Source organism: Centroberyx gerrardi, chromosome 1 (genome assembly GCF_048128805.1).
Source record: "Centroberyx gerrardi isolate f3 chromosome 1, fCenGer3.hap1.cur.20231027, whole genome shotgun sequence".
NCBI lineage: Eukaryota > Metazoa > Chordata > Actinopteri > Beryciformes > Berycidae > Centroberyx > Centroberyx gerrardi.
This window is the reverse complement of record NC_135997.1, coordinates 19,535,844-19,551,634: the sequence shown is the minus strand read 5'-3', so window position 1 is coordinate 19,551,634 and position 15,791 is coordinate 19,535,844. Positions and strand designations below refer to the sequence as shown.

At 41.0% G+C, this 15,791-nt stretch overlaps 1 protein-coding gene across 1 annotated transcript in view; it reads left to right on the top strand.

The window, feature by feature from the left end:
* The window catches only part of csmd1b (CUB and Sushi multiple domains 1b), a 326,361-nt gene that overhangs the window by 203,331 nt on the left and 107,239 nt on the right, over positions 1 to 15,791 (top strand). Inside the window, exons 24-25 of the mRNA XM_078284417.1 lie at positions 8,452 to 8,608; positions 11,183 to 11,374. Coding sequence (XP_078140543.1) covers positions 8,452 to 8,608; positions 11,183 to 11,374 — 349 coding nt within the window. The remainder of the gene's footprint in view (positions 1 to 8,451; positions 8,609 to 11,182; positions 11,375 to 15,791) is intronic.

The following is a 15,791-nucleotide window of genomic DNA, read 5'->3' as shown; positions in this document are numbered from 1 at the left end:
TGGCATTATGTCAGGGTGTGGCTAACTCATTAAAGGGGTCCATCAACTCCTGTGGAGCTGTCAAGGTTTTTGTTTACTGAAGATTTACTGAGTGAACAGCGTCCTCCGCTGGACAAATGTTTGTACTGTCTGGCGTTCCATCAATATCTCATCGGTGGCACTTTTAGCAATAACGATATATCTGTAAAAGGCTTATATTTGCTGATAATATCGACTGATCGATAAATATGTCGGGCCCTAGTCCGCACAGCGCAACAATCTGGAATACAAAGCCGAATGAACGGATGGGAGCATAAACAGCTGTGTGTCATAAGTGTTCACACGAGATGTCATGCACACTGTCTATCTCAAACTGGAAGCCCGCTTCTCTGTGCTCGCTCTCTTGAGAAGTTCATTCTTTCCAAGGCAACTTGCGAAGATCGTTCTCCACAAGGACACAAGTATCGACTTGTTGTTCTTGGATTTGATATTCACCCATTGTTTGCTTAGCACAAAGCTAGCTAACTTAGCTGGACTAGCCTAGCATGCACAATTTATTTAGTTGTTTTTTTTTCAAACAAGACTGGTCCCCATATTTACTAATGGTTTGCTCAGGCACAAATGCCTTTATGCATGCAAAAAGTAGCTTTTCTGATTTACTATCCAGGCGCACATTCATTTTGCCAGTGCTAAACAGGGGCGCAGACTTTTTGCACTTTTCACAACTTACATGTGTATTTTGAGGTGCAAAAATGGGGATTATTAAAATTATTCAAATTAATCATGATTTACTAAACCAGAAAGCGCTAATATAATCTCTGATAGAGCACTTTATTTTGCACCCAGAGAAAGCATGTCTTAATTTTAGCGCATGAGAACATGGCTGCTGTTCTGGTATTATGGAGAAACAGAGAGAGACATACACCATAAAAAGAGAGAGTGTTTTCTATATGCATTACCCTATTTGGATGAGGATGAGGTGAAAAATAGGTATATGTTGCCAAGTGATGCAATTCTATCTCTCCTGGAAGAAATAAGGCTCAACTTGGAATCACAGAACAGGAGGAGTCATGCCATCCCCGCTTCGCCCCAAACTTTTAGTGACCCTTCATCTCTTGGCCTCGGGGTCTTCTCTGCCTGGCAGTGGCGTATACAGCTGTCACATCAGTCTGGGCAATGCAGCGACAGGAACAACATATCCGTTAGTCACAAGCAGCAGACAAAATCAACACCACCAAAGTTGATTTCTATTGCATAGCAGGAATCCCAAATGTCATCAGAGCAATAAATTGAACACATGGGCCCTTAATAGCACCATCTGAAGATCACCACATTTACCGAGACAGAAAACACACACCTGCTCCATGATCCTCCAGGTCGTCTACAATGCCCAGTGTCTCTTTATAAACATAGTGACCGAATTCCGCGGTTCAACCCTCCATTCATTCATAACTAACAGCAGGCTGCATGAGGTGATGTCAGACAGAGACCAATGGGTGCATGTTAGGTAGAGTAAGTGTAAAGATGTGTTTTTCCTACATTCTCCCAGTCTCATAGATGGGACAGATAGTTGCTGTCCATTCAGCACCACAACCATAGTGTGCTGCTGGTTTAATAGCTGAAATCACACACATATACACATGCGCACGCACACACATACACACACTTTTCAGTGTACTGTTTTGCCTTCATCGGCAAACACTTATAATTCAGTTTGGGAAAACTTGTGTCTTCTCTTCCTCATAGGTGATGCCATTTTCTGAAAGTGGCTAAGCATAATCCCAAGACTTAAATAGCATCCCTGATATTCTAATTGCCTGCATATGATCCACCATCAGCATCAAGCAATATGTACATGCCAAATGAATCCTATGGCCCAAATTCATAAAACTCACCGGCAGGGTTAACAACGCAGTAGTGGGTAAGACCGTGGCCTTAGGCATTTTCCCTATTCATAAACGGGGTTTACCGCCACAGTTTTATCGCTTGCTCTATTTTGGCACCACCGCCTGCTTCTGATCATTTGCATGTCCCGTAAGCGATTAATAAAAGCACACCGCTGCGCAAAAAATACCACTTGCTCTGGCAAGGCGGTATGGTTCCAACTTATGATTATCTACATAAAAAAAAGTTTCATTAATAAACAAAATATCTCTAAAAGCTATGTTTTGTCAATGTGTTCCAGTGCTGTCTTTGTAAACAGGTGTTAGTGGCTAATACGTTTTGCATTGTGTGACACAACCTTTCTGTCTTTGCCTTTCTGACATATCCAGTTTGCGATCGACTGTGCTTGCACAGTGGCATAGACGATCAGGGGGGTGTTTAATATGCAACACTACATTTACATGTTGATTTTCATTGGCTTTCACCTGGACCACCGTGGACAATAACGCGACAGTAAAGTGTCTCCACAGCGGTAGCCACCATCATGCTAACTTTATGAATCACCTCAAATTACCACGCCGAAGATTTGGAGCTGCAAAACACTGTTACCGCTGAGTTTTATGAATATGGGCATGTGTATTTTATGAGCCACGGCAAAAAGCTGAAAACAAATTTCCATTTGTGTGTGTGGGCTAACTGTTAAATTTATATATATTTTTTCTGATTGCCTATGGTGGGTCAAATGATGTAACACAGCATCCCTCAGGAGACATGCAGAAACGAAATGAAATGATGCAGAAGTCACAGGGGGCTGTTTCACACTTCCTTCTATCCCAAGCATCACCAGAAGTGTCTATGAGATTTACTGAATCTTAGATGTTTTCAAGAGTTATCTGGGATTAGAGAAGGCTGACGGGTCATTATTTTTGTCATGATCTGACATGGAAAAATTAATGAAACATTAACTGTGGCCTAGCTCTTGTTGAGTGTACCATTTTAGACTAAGCTCTTTCATAATTAGATCAGTTCTGCTGGTATTTCTCTTCTAAAGCATCTGACATTGGGATTCTGCACATGTGAACTGACAGTCTCCGTTGCAAAAAGCAATTTGCTTTTCCCATTAGTGTGTACACATCTTAGTCCCTGATTATATTGTTTCCAGTAATGATGATAATACTTAAGATTAGAGCAATGTTACCTGTAATTACTTTGATGATTAATACATAACTTACATAACTTTTAAAACTTTGGGAAAAAAAGATAATGTTAAACCATCATATTTCTGAAAGAAATTATGTATCTTGTATGAATGAATGAATGAATATTTTATTTTCGTGTCTGGTCATTTACATGACCCATCCCTCATGGAATTATTCAGACACATTAACTAACAACAAACCAAACATTCCGGCATGTTAACCCACCATCATCTAACAGCACAATACATAGATATCATCCAAACATAAATATAAACATAAACAAAAACATAAACATCATCCAAACATAAACATAAACATAAACCTCCCACAAATAACGCTTCAGGAGATATCCCACAATGGAAAAACAGCAAATATACAAACATACATACCGGTATATAGTTAGAACTTGAAAAGTTTTTGAAAACTGCTGAAATATGACACAATATGACATATTGTCACAATTGTCTATTGTCTATTCAGAGCACAATTACTGTAGTCTTTAGACAGACTGTACTGTAGCCACAGTAGGCTAATAACTGAATAACCCCGATTTCATTCTTAAAGGTTAAAGTCAGAGTTGAATACCAAATAATAATAGAATTAAAAAAAATGTTAGGTTATCTCTGTTGCCAATTAATAGCTGTGAACATGAAAAACTCACTTCTTAACACCAGAAATCAGAGAGGCCCTTGTGTCCACCAGGCCCTTTTTTTGCTTGCAGCACTAAATAGATGCTGAGTGTCCTTGTTACTGAGTGACTACTGAGAACTCTTTTGCTGAAAAAACTCTTTTGCTAAAAGTTGAAATATTATTGACTTCTAGCCCCTAGTGCTCTGAGTGCCAAAAAAGTTCTAAGCTCTCAGTCCCATCGGGTGCAACCGTGTGTCCTTTCCATTGAAAATGAGACAAAAAGAAGCCAGAGTCCCACTGGATATGCTACCTAAGACTTGAACCTTTGATGTAATCAAGATAAAAAAAATTGGAGCAGCTCCATAGAAAATGAGCAGGCATCTTTCCCAATTCATTATGGAGCCTTTCCAGATTTTAGATCATGGCACATCATCAGGTTCAAGCTATAGTTCTCTTGTAAAGGTGACTGTCTGGGATAAGGATGTATTCTCTGGTTCAGAAGTGATAATACTACTATAGAAGATGGGACCAGTTAGGTAGAAAAGGCAAACTGTAGCATGTTAAGCTCACAGGTTCAAGTGTCATGTTTTTGGTTTTACAGAGTTGTTCGAAGTTTCCTAGACCAAAGGAATAATATATGATTTTTTGACTTGACTTTTTTATTTAGTGGTATTCTGCTATAATTGTGACCTAAGAATTGTCTAAATCTTTTTTTTCCTGAAATGTCCTGAGAAATTAACATTTACAGGCTGCTTTTCTAAGACCTCCCTAACATTAACCAATCCAGTCAGTCTGTCTCTCTGTACATGGTAGGCATTTCTGGCCTACAGATCTAACCATCACTATTGCCAACTTGGCGACCTTTCAGACCCTCCCCAGCGACTGTATTTCTAAAAAGCGACTAGCTTTCTCCCAAACTATTTTGTATATCAGAACGGCTGATGCCAGTGTACGTAACTTTGTACTGCTTGCTTGTCTAATCCAAAGAGACCCGGTGGTCACAGCGCTTCCCATACACAGTGTGGCCCCCTCCCTCCGCAAAGAGCGGGGTACTGTAGCAGATATATGCATATGCAAATAAGCGTGTGACATCATCTGGCAAACTTCTAACGACATTTTGAGCAGCCAATAGCTACTTTTCTCGGAAGACAGTTGGCAGCACTGTTGGCCATCACACAAGAGTAATTTATTACTGAATGACAGCAGAATTGCTGCTGAATCCACTGTTCCAAAAAAAAAAAAAAAACTGTTCAGAAAATTCACACACAAGAAATGATGTGACAAGCAGTTGACTAAGAGACATGAGTTTTTACTATAAGCCTGCGTCGTTAATAAGTCTATTAGGAGTATTAGTACTAGCTAGTCTGCACTGTGTCACTTTGCATTCAGGTGGAAAGGCGATATGACCTGACCCTACCTTAGGGTTCTGGCTAGCTTTACAGACAGACGATGGGTGACTCACAGCCTCATGACTTGGTAATGGACTGATGATGAATACTACAATAAACCCCAGGGACAGAGAGAGGAGAGAGGGAGAGAGAGAGAGGAAGAGGAATAAAGCGAAAGAGAAGAGAGGTAGGCACATGGTGAGATAGAAACAGATAGATATAGAGACTGGGGGCAGATGGACGGAGAGAGAGAGAGAAGTAGAGCAGACGCTAGCAGGTCAGAGGCCGACCTCCCTCAGAGGAAGTGGCACAAACATGCTAATGAGGCTAACAGCAGTAGCATCCGGAGCAGTGCAAACATGCTAAACTCACTAGCATGGTAATATATATGTCATTTTGGTCTTTTGAATTTATACACCACACCATAATACAACCAAGACCTTTGCTTCCTCATACTAAAAAGACCTACATGAAGAGTCAACAGGAATTATGAGCTTTGGAAATATTTGTTTTGGGGTTTTTTTGAAGTTCAGAAGGGCATGTCCAAATCCATGATGTGAAAACTCCTGAGTAAATATTTATAATTTCCCCATAATTTGATACATTTTCAATCATCATGTTTTGGTCCAACGGCTGACAAAAGATTTGAGTGCAGATAGACACATAGACCTGTAAGCCTGTGTCTTCCTCATGAATACTTATGAGAACACCAGCTGACTGAGGAGTAGCTTTTATCCCTATGTAGTGTCCTTAAGTCAGAAATCTTGCCCTTTGCCAATTTGAGCTCTATCGGCATGACTGGAAAAAGCCTGTTCATCCCAGCCCAGAATAATGGATTTACTGACCAACTTTCAGTCTGAACAGCAGTATATAGTAGCTGTGTAGCTGTTGTAGCTGCTGTATCTGTCTGTCTATCTGTCTTCTCTGTCTATTTTGCCTCTCGCAGTGGCTAGTTTTTTTAATTGTAGCTGTTAACTTAGACCAGTACTGTACTATTTTGGTAGGCTATGGTTAAAATACATTTCCAGATAGTGTCCAAACAAATGCCTGATGTGGTGAAGTTATCTGTATTTTAATCATCGTGTTTGATGTATAGAATAGAACATTTATTAGTGCACAGAGTAGTAATGTTACATGTCCACTAATTATGATTTTCCTAAGGAATAAGCAGGTAGCATTGTGCAAACTTTAATAAACTGGTAGGAAAGCTTCATCAACACAATGCTGTTTAGGCCAGCTGTTAGCATGCCACTCCCCAGGCTAACGGTAATGGAGCTAACGCCTGTTATTACTGTAGATGAACACTAACTGTTTGTGTGACAGTTCCTGCAAGCTTTAGGCTAAAATCTCCTGTAACATATAAACCAACTCATTACAATTTCTTTATGCTGTAGGCTAATTTATAGCGCTGGCGCTGTTGAAGAAAGGGCTAACCAGGCTCAAGTCCCCTGAAAATGTGCTCTAGTACAGTACTTGACTAAATTTGTTGGAGACGCCAACCCTGAAGAAAAGAGAGAGGAGAAAGAAACAAAGGGAAAACGAGACAGAGAGAGGTGGGGTGAACAGGAATTGTTCTATGAGAATAGAGAGAGAGGGAGAGAGAGAGAGAGGGAGAGAGAGAGAGAGAGAGAGAGAGAGAGAGAGAGAGAGAGAGTGGGTGTTAGGGGTTGGTGGAGGGAGAAAGGAGGGGTGGCAGATGGTGACATGTTGATTTATGAGCCGCGGGGCTTTTCATTAACCATACTGAGTTTTACTGAGAGCTGAGAGAGAGAGAAAGAGAGGGAGAGAGGGAGCGAGAAACGGGGCTGGAGGACACTGACAGAGAAAGAGAGGGATATGGGGAGGGAGGAAGTGAGAAATGGAGGATGAGGATGAGGGGATCTGCTACAGATACTGTGATACCTCTTCTTTTTTGATTTTCACTTTCTCACTCTCCTTTCCCATGTCTCTCTATCCTCCTTTCCCTCTCTGTCTCTCTCTCACACACTCTCTCCATCACATACACACACGCACATTGAATTGCTGTTTAGAATCCACTGCTTATTTAAAAGTCAGTAGAGAACATGCAGACTGAGGCTTCCTTTGCTGTTGGTTTCTAGGGAGTTTACTGGATTACTGGTTAATGGCTTCCTCAGTTAGAATACACGGCTTAAGTGCATGCACTTTAACAGCATCACCTCACAAAATGTAAACATAAATTGAAGACACTTATCACAGCTGGAGACATCCTCAACAGTCAATTAGTTGCTTTGTAACTGTCACTTCTTAGTTTCCTCTCCAATATGATCAAATCAAAACAAATGTTTCTCTGGTACTTCTGCCTCAAGAATTTTACAGCATAAACAAATCATGTATCCATTGGCAACAGGGTCTCCAAAATGTGTTTATACATATGTGGATGATGTATTGACCTTTGGGGATATTGATTTGTTTTTAAATGGGCCCCGATAATGAACACCCACACTGAAATCACTGACATCTAAACAACAAAGCATTCAGACGGCTGCAGTATCCCATGTACTACCAATGGCTAAAATAGATTAAAGTGATACTCAAATCTACCTCTTCCACTGGTGCTGGACAAGGATTAAACTGCAACATTCAAAGTAGTAGGTCTGTATAACATTCTTGCTCCACCAATTTTTTATTGTGGCAAACAACGTTTCAACCGAGTTGGTCTTTGTCAGGTGTCAGCTACCAAAGCCTCGGCCATTCTAAGTCAAGTTAAGCAATTCATTTATGGCCCATTAACCTACCAAAGATTCTTGTTTTTGTTTCATGACTTTCTGTAATTGTTGCATAGATATCTTGCATAATACAGAAGAACACACAAAAAACAAACAAGTAGATAAGACGAGCATATAGTGAGCTCCTTGATTATTATATATTTATCAATTTATAGTTTTTTGCCTACCCTGCCAGATCCATATGGGACTATATAGACTATGCCACATCCATATGGGACTATATAGATATAGAGCATATAGATTTTAATTATCAATAGAATAATGTTGTAAAATGACAATTAAGCCTTATTTCAAGATGTGTAAATTATGTTTGTGTCTCCACTATCAAATTCTAAATACTGTTATTATATTCACATATTTGTGTAATTAAACAATTTGTTAAGCCCACTGTATTTTTTACATAATTATATTGTACTACAAGTACTTGTTTTTGATTATCAGATTATCGTAATCCCATTTTATGTATTAGTCCCAAGCCTTGTTTAAATGTGGACACCAATATGATTTCTTCTCTTCACATATTATCACATATGCTGTGCATATGGTCATCAGTGCCTGAAATAAAAAAAAATCTTCTTGTTTTCTGACAGGCTAGCATGCCTCTCCCTGTGTTTTCATCAACAGGTGTATGATGGAGACAACAGCTCATCCCGTCTCCTTGGCAACTTCACACGTGATGACATGATGGGTGATGTCATCAATAGCACGTCCAATAACCTATGGCTGGAGTTCAACAGCAATGCCTCTGGAAGCAATCAGGGCTTCCGCCTCACATACACTAGTGAGTTATCTTTAACATTTATGACTCGGGTTAAACTGGTTGGAAACTGGGCTGGGATGCAGATCAAGTTGATTTTCTTACATTTGGATCTACTTGCACAGCTATGGAACTGTGGATTGCAACTCTGCCTACGTTTGAATAATTGCACAACTATGCCTAGAGAAAGAAGTATCTAGAACACTCTCTATCTCTCTCTCTGTCTCTCCCTCTCTCTCTCTCTTTCTCTCTCTCTCTCTCTCTCTCTCTCTCTCTCTCTCTTTCACATACACACACACGCTTGTGATGACATTTTATTCAAAGAGGTAATCTCACTAACCTCTGAGCTCGCTCCTCATGGAAGGTCCTTGCAAGGAAATATTTTTAATTGGATCATACATGCAGTGATAGTCATTACGTTTGCGTTCATGCATCAACCCTGTATCCATCCTGCAATGGTACAGACAATTCATTCTTGAAGAACAAAATATGTGTCATGTAATACAAAACTCTAGAGACTAGTCTCTCAACCAGCAAATTACCAGGCCATTTCTTTAACTTGTGACAGCTGAAAGGACAGCAACTCATTTTTCCAAGCAATTTCTCTTGGGGATGGAGCCAAAGTGCAACAGTAGTAGAAAAAAGGATATGAGTATACGAATATATGCACGAACTCTCTCTCACACACTCACATACACACACACACACACACACACACACACACACACACACACACACACACACACACATACTGTACGTCTTAATGGCTTTAAGAAGAGTGTGTTAAGGAGTGAGGACCAGCTGCTGTGTAAGTCAAAGAGGCTATTAGAAGAGCATTAATCTGCAACTCATTAAAAGAAGGTGAGAAAGTGACACATATGGAGTGCTACGATAGGTTGATGAGCGGACGGACGCACGGACAAGCAGACAAACGGATAAACGTAGATGGGTATATGGATAGATGGATGCCTTGTACTTCAGTTAAACCATTAGACAGCCGTTAATCTGCAAGTCATTAAACAGGAGAAGGTGACACCTGCTACAAAGCTCTGCTACAACGGAGTTGATGGATAGATAACAGAGACTGATAGAAAGTTAAGAGAGGAGAGAGAAGTATCTGATCGACGGAGGGAGGGAAGGTTTCCTACGTAGGACCTGTGATTGAGCAAAGCAGCTCTTAATTGTACACAGTCTTACAGGCTGTTTTACTGTAATAGAGCAATAGAAATTCATACATCTGTTCGAGACATTAACCAAGAAAGGTTGACGGGAGTGAGACACATCTGTTCTGCTGGGATGGATGGATGGATGGATGGCAGAGACACTTCACAAAACTGTGGAGATAGCTCCTGGAGCTATAAGAGATGATATTGTGTTGTTATTACACAGCTTTGTTGAATACTCCGTTCTGATTGGCCAATGAATGTGTTCTGATTCTGCATTCTAATTCTATCCAGAAATAGCAGATCACTGTTTCACATCTAATCATATCACTCCGCCGCCAGAAAGTTTGCTCAATTTTATTGATTCTAATCAAAATATCTAATGACGCCCTCTGCCAAAAAGACATTACTCCTTGCAGTCAAACAGTCGGCTAACCTAGGTATCACTCAAATTTATTCGGAGAGCACAAAACTTTTTATTGCTGGTTAGGAGCTAAATGGCAATCTTACTGCATATGTTTTCCGTTGCTATGCTTGCAGTTCTGCTAAAAACAGTATAGGCCATGGATGCTAGCCAAGGACGTGTCTGTGGCCGCAGTCCTGCTTAACTATTTTTTTGATGGAAGCTTGTAAATTACTTTAGCTTGTAATAAAATCATTTTAAATCAATGTTTCATGTCAAATGATTAATGTCTTCGGTGCGTAGCCGTGTAATAAGTGGGATAATGTACAGGGAGCCGGTCATTATAGCAAACTAAGCCTCTCCAGGGCAATATAATTTTGTGATAATGACCCACTCACAGTACATTATCCCTTACATAACAACTGGGAAGTTTCTGATAAGAGGCTGACCTGAGGGGTAGAAAAGATGCTGAAGACAATGTCCTCTTTGTTTATCCTTCCACTGTAGCTCGGAGGTGGGAAACTTCCCTGTACTTTGTTGTCTTGGGCACACAGAAATTAAATTCTCCCCTTACACAGTATGTGTGTTTGTATGAGATATGAAGTGATTATTTTATATTTTGCTAATGAATCCTATAGAAACAAACATTTTTGAACCGTAGATCTAGCTGTTGGCACTGCTCATTTCCACACATTATTCTAATATCTTACAGAAAACAGAATAATCCATACATAATTTATAATATTTTTTACAATATCATAGAAAATTGGAATCTGTAAAAATATCCAGTAGCTTTTATTTCAGCTGTAGCACGTGGTTCCAGCATTAATATTGAACGATAAAACCTGAAGTCCCATCAGTGGGATTTTGGAGAGGAACAGAATGACCTTATGTCCTCCTGCCCAAAACTGCTCTGAATCACCCTGTTCATTTATGCAATGTTGTGTTACTGCATGGAGAGACTGACCTAATTTGTGTGTGCATACCTGCGTGCGTGTGTTTCTCTCTGTGTGCCTGTGTGTCTGTTTCTAGGTTTCGACCTGGTCCGATGCGAGGAGCCAGGTGTGCCTAGTTATGGCTATAAGATCCAGGACGACGGTCACTATGCCAACACTTTCGTCCTGTACTCCTGTAACCCTGGATACAGTCTCCATGGCAGCAGTACACTCACCTGCCTCAGTGGAGACAGACGTGTCTGGGACAAACCACTTCCTTCCTGTATCGGTTAGTATGCTAAGTAGTATGTAGCTTCCATGTATCTCAGAGCCACATGTTCTGAATTGATGTGCTTCAGGTGAATTGATTATATTTTTATGTAGAGTTCAATGACAAAATTAGCAGAGAGAAACAGCAGTCAAAGCTATTCATGTCAGGCTTCAGGCTCTATAGCGAGGGCATCATGATTCAAGTGAGGGAGTGAGTGATTGAATGAGTCAATAAGTGGAAAAGAGGACATGTAGGACTGTCACATTATCAGATAAAACCCAAATTTCCACGAGAATGCATACTGTATAAATATCCGTATAAATATCCGTATGTGTCCCAAATTTCCGAGTTTCCCTGAATGCAGCATCAATATCCCACGTCGGTAACATGATGAACACGCGCAAATTCTTGTGTGACAGACTATTCTGCACAAGATGACCAGTGGCACTTCCCATTTGTTGTGTGTGAATAACTTTAGTAAGTAGTACTTTTATCATAAAAATGTAATCATAAAAATATTTCAATTGTCTTGCCTGTGTGCTCCTGTGTGAATGATCAAGTTAAAGTAGTGGGAATTATTCCACCTGGAGAAAGTTAACTTTTCTCCCATTTCTTATCTAAGCCAGCATAGTGCACACCCGCATCAACTGAGAGGATGACTACTTACTTATTAATTCATTAACTGACAAAAATGAATCAGGGGATGGGCTAGAATATAATTTTTGGATAATTCAACTTCAGTCTGATATTTAGAGGAAGTGATGATAAAAGTAACAATTTATTTTTTGGTTGGTTAACTGTAATGATATTAAACTCCAACCACCCAATACTGCTGGTCAAACAGCATGGTGTGATTCTTATTGATTTAATGAGGAAGGCAGCTTGATTCTGAGTTCCACATATTAAAGTGAGAATTATACCCAAACACATTAAAAACCAGACCAGATAAAAGTGAATATTAAGTCATAATGCAGCACAGTCAGACCAGTTTTTAATTGAAACAACACAGGATTGAGGAAATTCTTTTTAGAAAATACACTAAGAAAGAAGGCTAGGATAACAGCCTGAAAGCATATTGGCCTATCCGGCAGTCATAAACTATGCAACTGCTGTCTCCAGTCACACAATACCAGGTTTTATTTTTCAGAAGGTGAAAATGACAGACATAAAAGGTTTCTCATTTGGCACATCCAGAATCTATTCGAATATTTCCTAGGTAGTGAGACAGATAAGCTGCCAGGGGGCAGATTTAGCTTTAGTTGGCACTTGGCAGCTGTTAATTAGGGTAGAGAGGAGTGTGCCAAACAGTTCGGTTCCTCTGACCTGCCAAAACACTTGAACTCACCGAGGTGACACAGAGAAGTTTTTTTTATGCTTGTGGACCTGTGAAAGTCATTTTGTGTGGACAAGGCTCGCTGGGCTTTCATACCTCAGCATCAGTTTTAGCTAGCGCGTGTACAGCTGGCCAGTCTTATTTCCATTCAGCAACCACCACTGAAGCATGAATTGAACATTTGGTTTTCCAAAGCTAGCTTTACAGTCCCTAAAGGAAATTTGCCATTTTGAAAGTACAACGTCCCTTTGCAGAATTACCACTTGCCTACAAATATTCTGTGGATTTGCACATTTGAGAAATCATGGCAATTTCCCTGTAAATATCTGTGCCTTGTTGAAGAAAGATGGGTAGAAGCAGGTACTTGGCAGATGTTAATTTGGTATTCCCCACCGGAGAGCCAAACATTGTGTCTCTCTAACCTGCCAACACTGACGTGGGACATGGCCTGATATGGTTGCTAATAGCAACTAAAAAGTGTGTGTATGTTTGTGCGTGTGTGTGAGAGAGTACTTGTAACTGGGTGGATGTGTGTGTAAATTTCAGTCTGCATGTGCATGTTGTGCACGTGAGTCTCTGTGTGTGTGTGTGTGTGTGTGTGTGTGTGTGTGACAGAGTTATCGTGTACCTCCATAGTCATTAATTTGTAGCTGCTCTTTCTCTGCCTCATTTCAGGTAAGCCAGCAACCAGGAGAATAGTCGCTGGCACAGCCGTGGGCTAACTAGCTCTCTAGCTACCTTTGTATCCGCCTCTTTTGTCTGTCAACCATGTGTGTGTGTGCGTGTGTGTGTGTGTATGTGTGTGTCTTTCTGCCTCTCCGCCTGTCTGTTTCCCTGTCTGTCTGACTCAGTCCCACATCTGCATGTACTAGCATGGAGATGAGGAGCTAGCACTGCCGTAGGCTATTCCTATACCGTCTCTCCCTCTCTTTCTCTCTCCCCCCTCTCTCTCTCTCTCTCTCTCTCTCTCTGTCTCTCTGAGTCTGTCTCTGTGGTTCTCCTTTTCTCGTTGTCTTTCTTTCTCTCTTTATATAGTAAACCTATCTCTCTTTCTCTCTGTATAGCCTACGTGTGCCTGGCTCTCACTCTCTTTCTTTTTCTATCTCAGGAAATAGTAGTTGTCAGTGGTCTAGGCTTGCTAAATAACTCTCTCTTTCTCACTCACTCTCTCTCTCTGCCTCTACCTCTTCTTTGTATGTCTTTTTTCTCTGTGCCTCTTTCGGTGTCTCTCTTTTTCCCTGGTAAAACAGACCAGAGTAATTTACCCTTCCTCTCTTCTATATTTTCGATCATCAGGGACTAAAATAACACTGATTAGAGGAATGTGTGTGTGTGTGCGCATGTTTGTGAGTGTGCCTGCCTGTCCGTACATATATGTGTGCAGCATACATGCATGTGTATGTGCATGCTTAAGTGGATAAGTGAGTACAAGTATGTTTCTGGCCTCTTTGTGTGATTGTGTGGTTATCTGTGGGTTTAGCCTAAGGTAATGTGACAGCAGTAGGTTGTCATGGCATTGTAGATTGCAGCCATGTTTTAATGGTGCTCTCTTCACTCACACAAACACACAACACAGACACAGATATAGAGCCATACTGGTTTCTAAACATTAGCAATCTGGTGGCTCAGCAGGCTGGAGTGTGTACCATGTACTAACATGATGAGTTCAAATCTGCTCTTTGTCTTTCTCTCTCTCTTTCTCCCATCTCTGCTGTCTCTCTTCACTGTATGCTATCTAATAAAGCAAAAACACCATATAAATAATACAAAGAATAATGGTAAAATGCCAGCCATGGGGCCAGCTGTGTGCTGTGTGTTAAATAGCATTTTTCCGTTGAACTCTACTGGGAGATTCTTAAGCCAAAACAGCCATCAAAGATATTCACCAACATTGAAGCTCTGTAGCAGAAGCATAGATAATTCAAGGTCGATTTAATGATTCAAACCTTTGTTAACTTGTTCTCATTAATCCCAACCTTCACACCTCAGAGTCATTCAGAGCCAAGTTAAGTCACAGCTTCTCATAGAGATACATTGAAATGTAAAAAAGGCTGAAAAGAGAACCTGCAAATATGATATCAAGAATCTGGTGATATCGAGGGAGCTCCGACAGAGAGCAACAGTCCATTTCATTGATGCAGTTTCTGGCCATATTCTGTCTCCTGGATATGTTCTATAAATATAGATATAAATAAATATACAATGTAAATGTACTCATACAGTATTTCTTTATGTTTTATCTGTCTAACTAAATGTGTAGGTCATATAACTTGGGCAGTAGGGTGTATCTCCATATGACAGACAGTACGACAGTGCTAACCATAAACAGGACTAGGTCAAAACCTAGTATATGGCTGGACCGTGTCCGTCTCCTCTCTCCGCTGCTGTCCTCTCCACCGCGCCCACGGCCCGCATTGATCCTCCCGATCCAAGCCCCGGTCGCTCTGGTACCCATCGGTGCCGAAAACTCAGTTCGCCGGACACCCGGTGACGCATCGGTGTCGGGACCCCCGCCGAAATCTCGGCCGGATCACCAGGAACAAATCGGCGCCCAGCTATCGGCACTGGCCGGAACCGTGCCCCCGGGAAACTCCGGGAAGCGTCGGCAGTAAGCCCTCGCGCGCCGAAACCTCCATGCTTGTCTGTGTCTCTCTCTCCGCCGACAGAACAGAGGGCTGTCAGGTGGACTGAGCTCATGCATATGCATCGAAATAAACGCCGATATGATATAATTGTATAGATTCCACTTTAGCTTCAGTTAGCTTCAGCTTACATGCATGATATTGGTCAGCCTGCTTACTGTGTGGGAGAAACGGGCTCCCATCTCAGCGGAGAAACAAGATGGCTCTGTGATCCTATGATGTGCCACGTGCCACGGCCGACCAATGGTGTAACTTCATCACTCAGTCAGTCAGTCAGTCACTCAGTCAGTCACTCAGTCAGTCAGTCAGTCAGTCAGTCAGTGAGTGACAGACATTCGCGTTTATAGGGCTGGCCCCGCTGTTGCGGTCCAGCCAAAAAGTTGTAAACAATAAATAATAACAGTTATAAGTCATAGATCAAGTCAAAAAGATATACATATACGTAAAAAAAACCTGAATG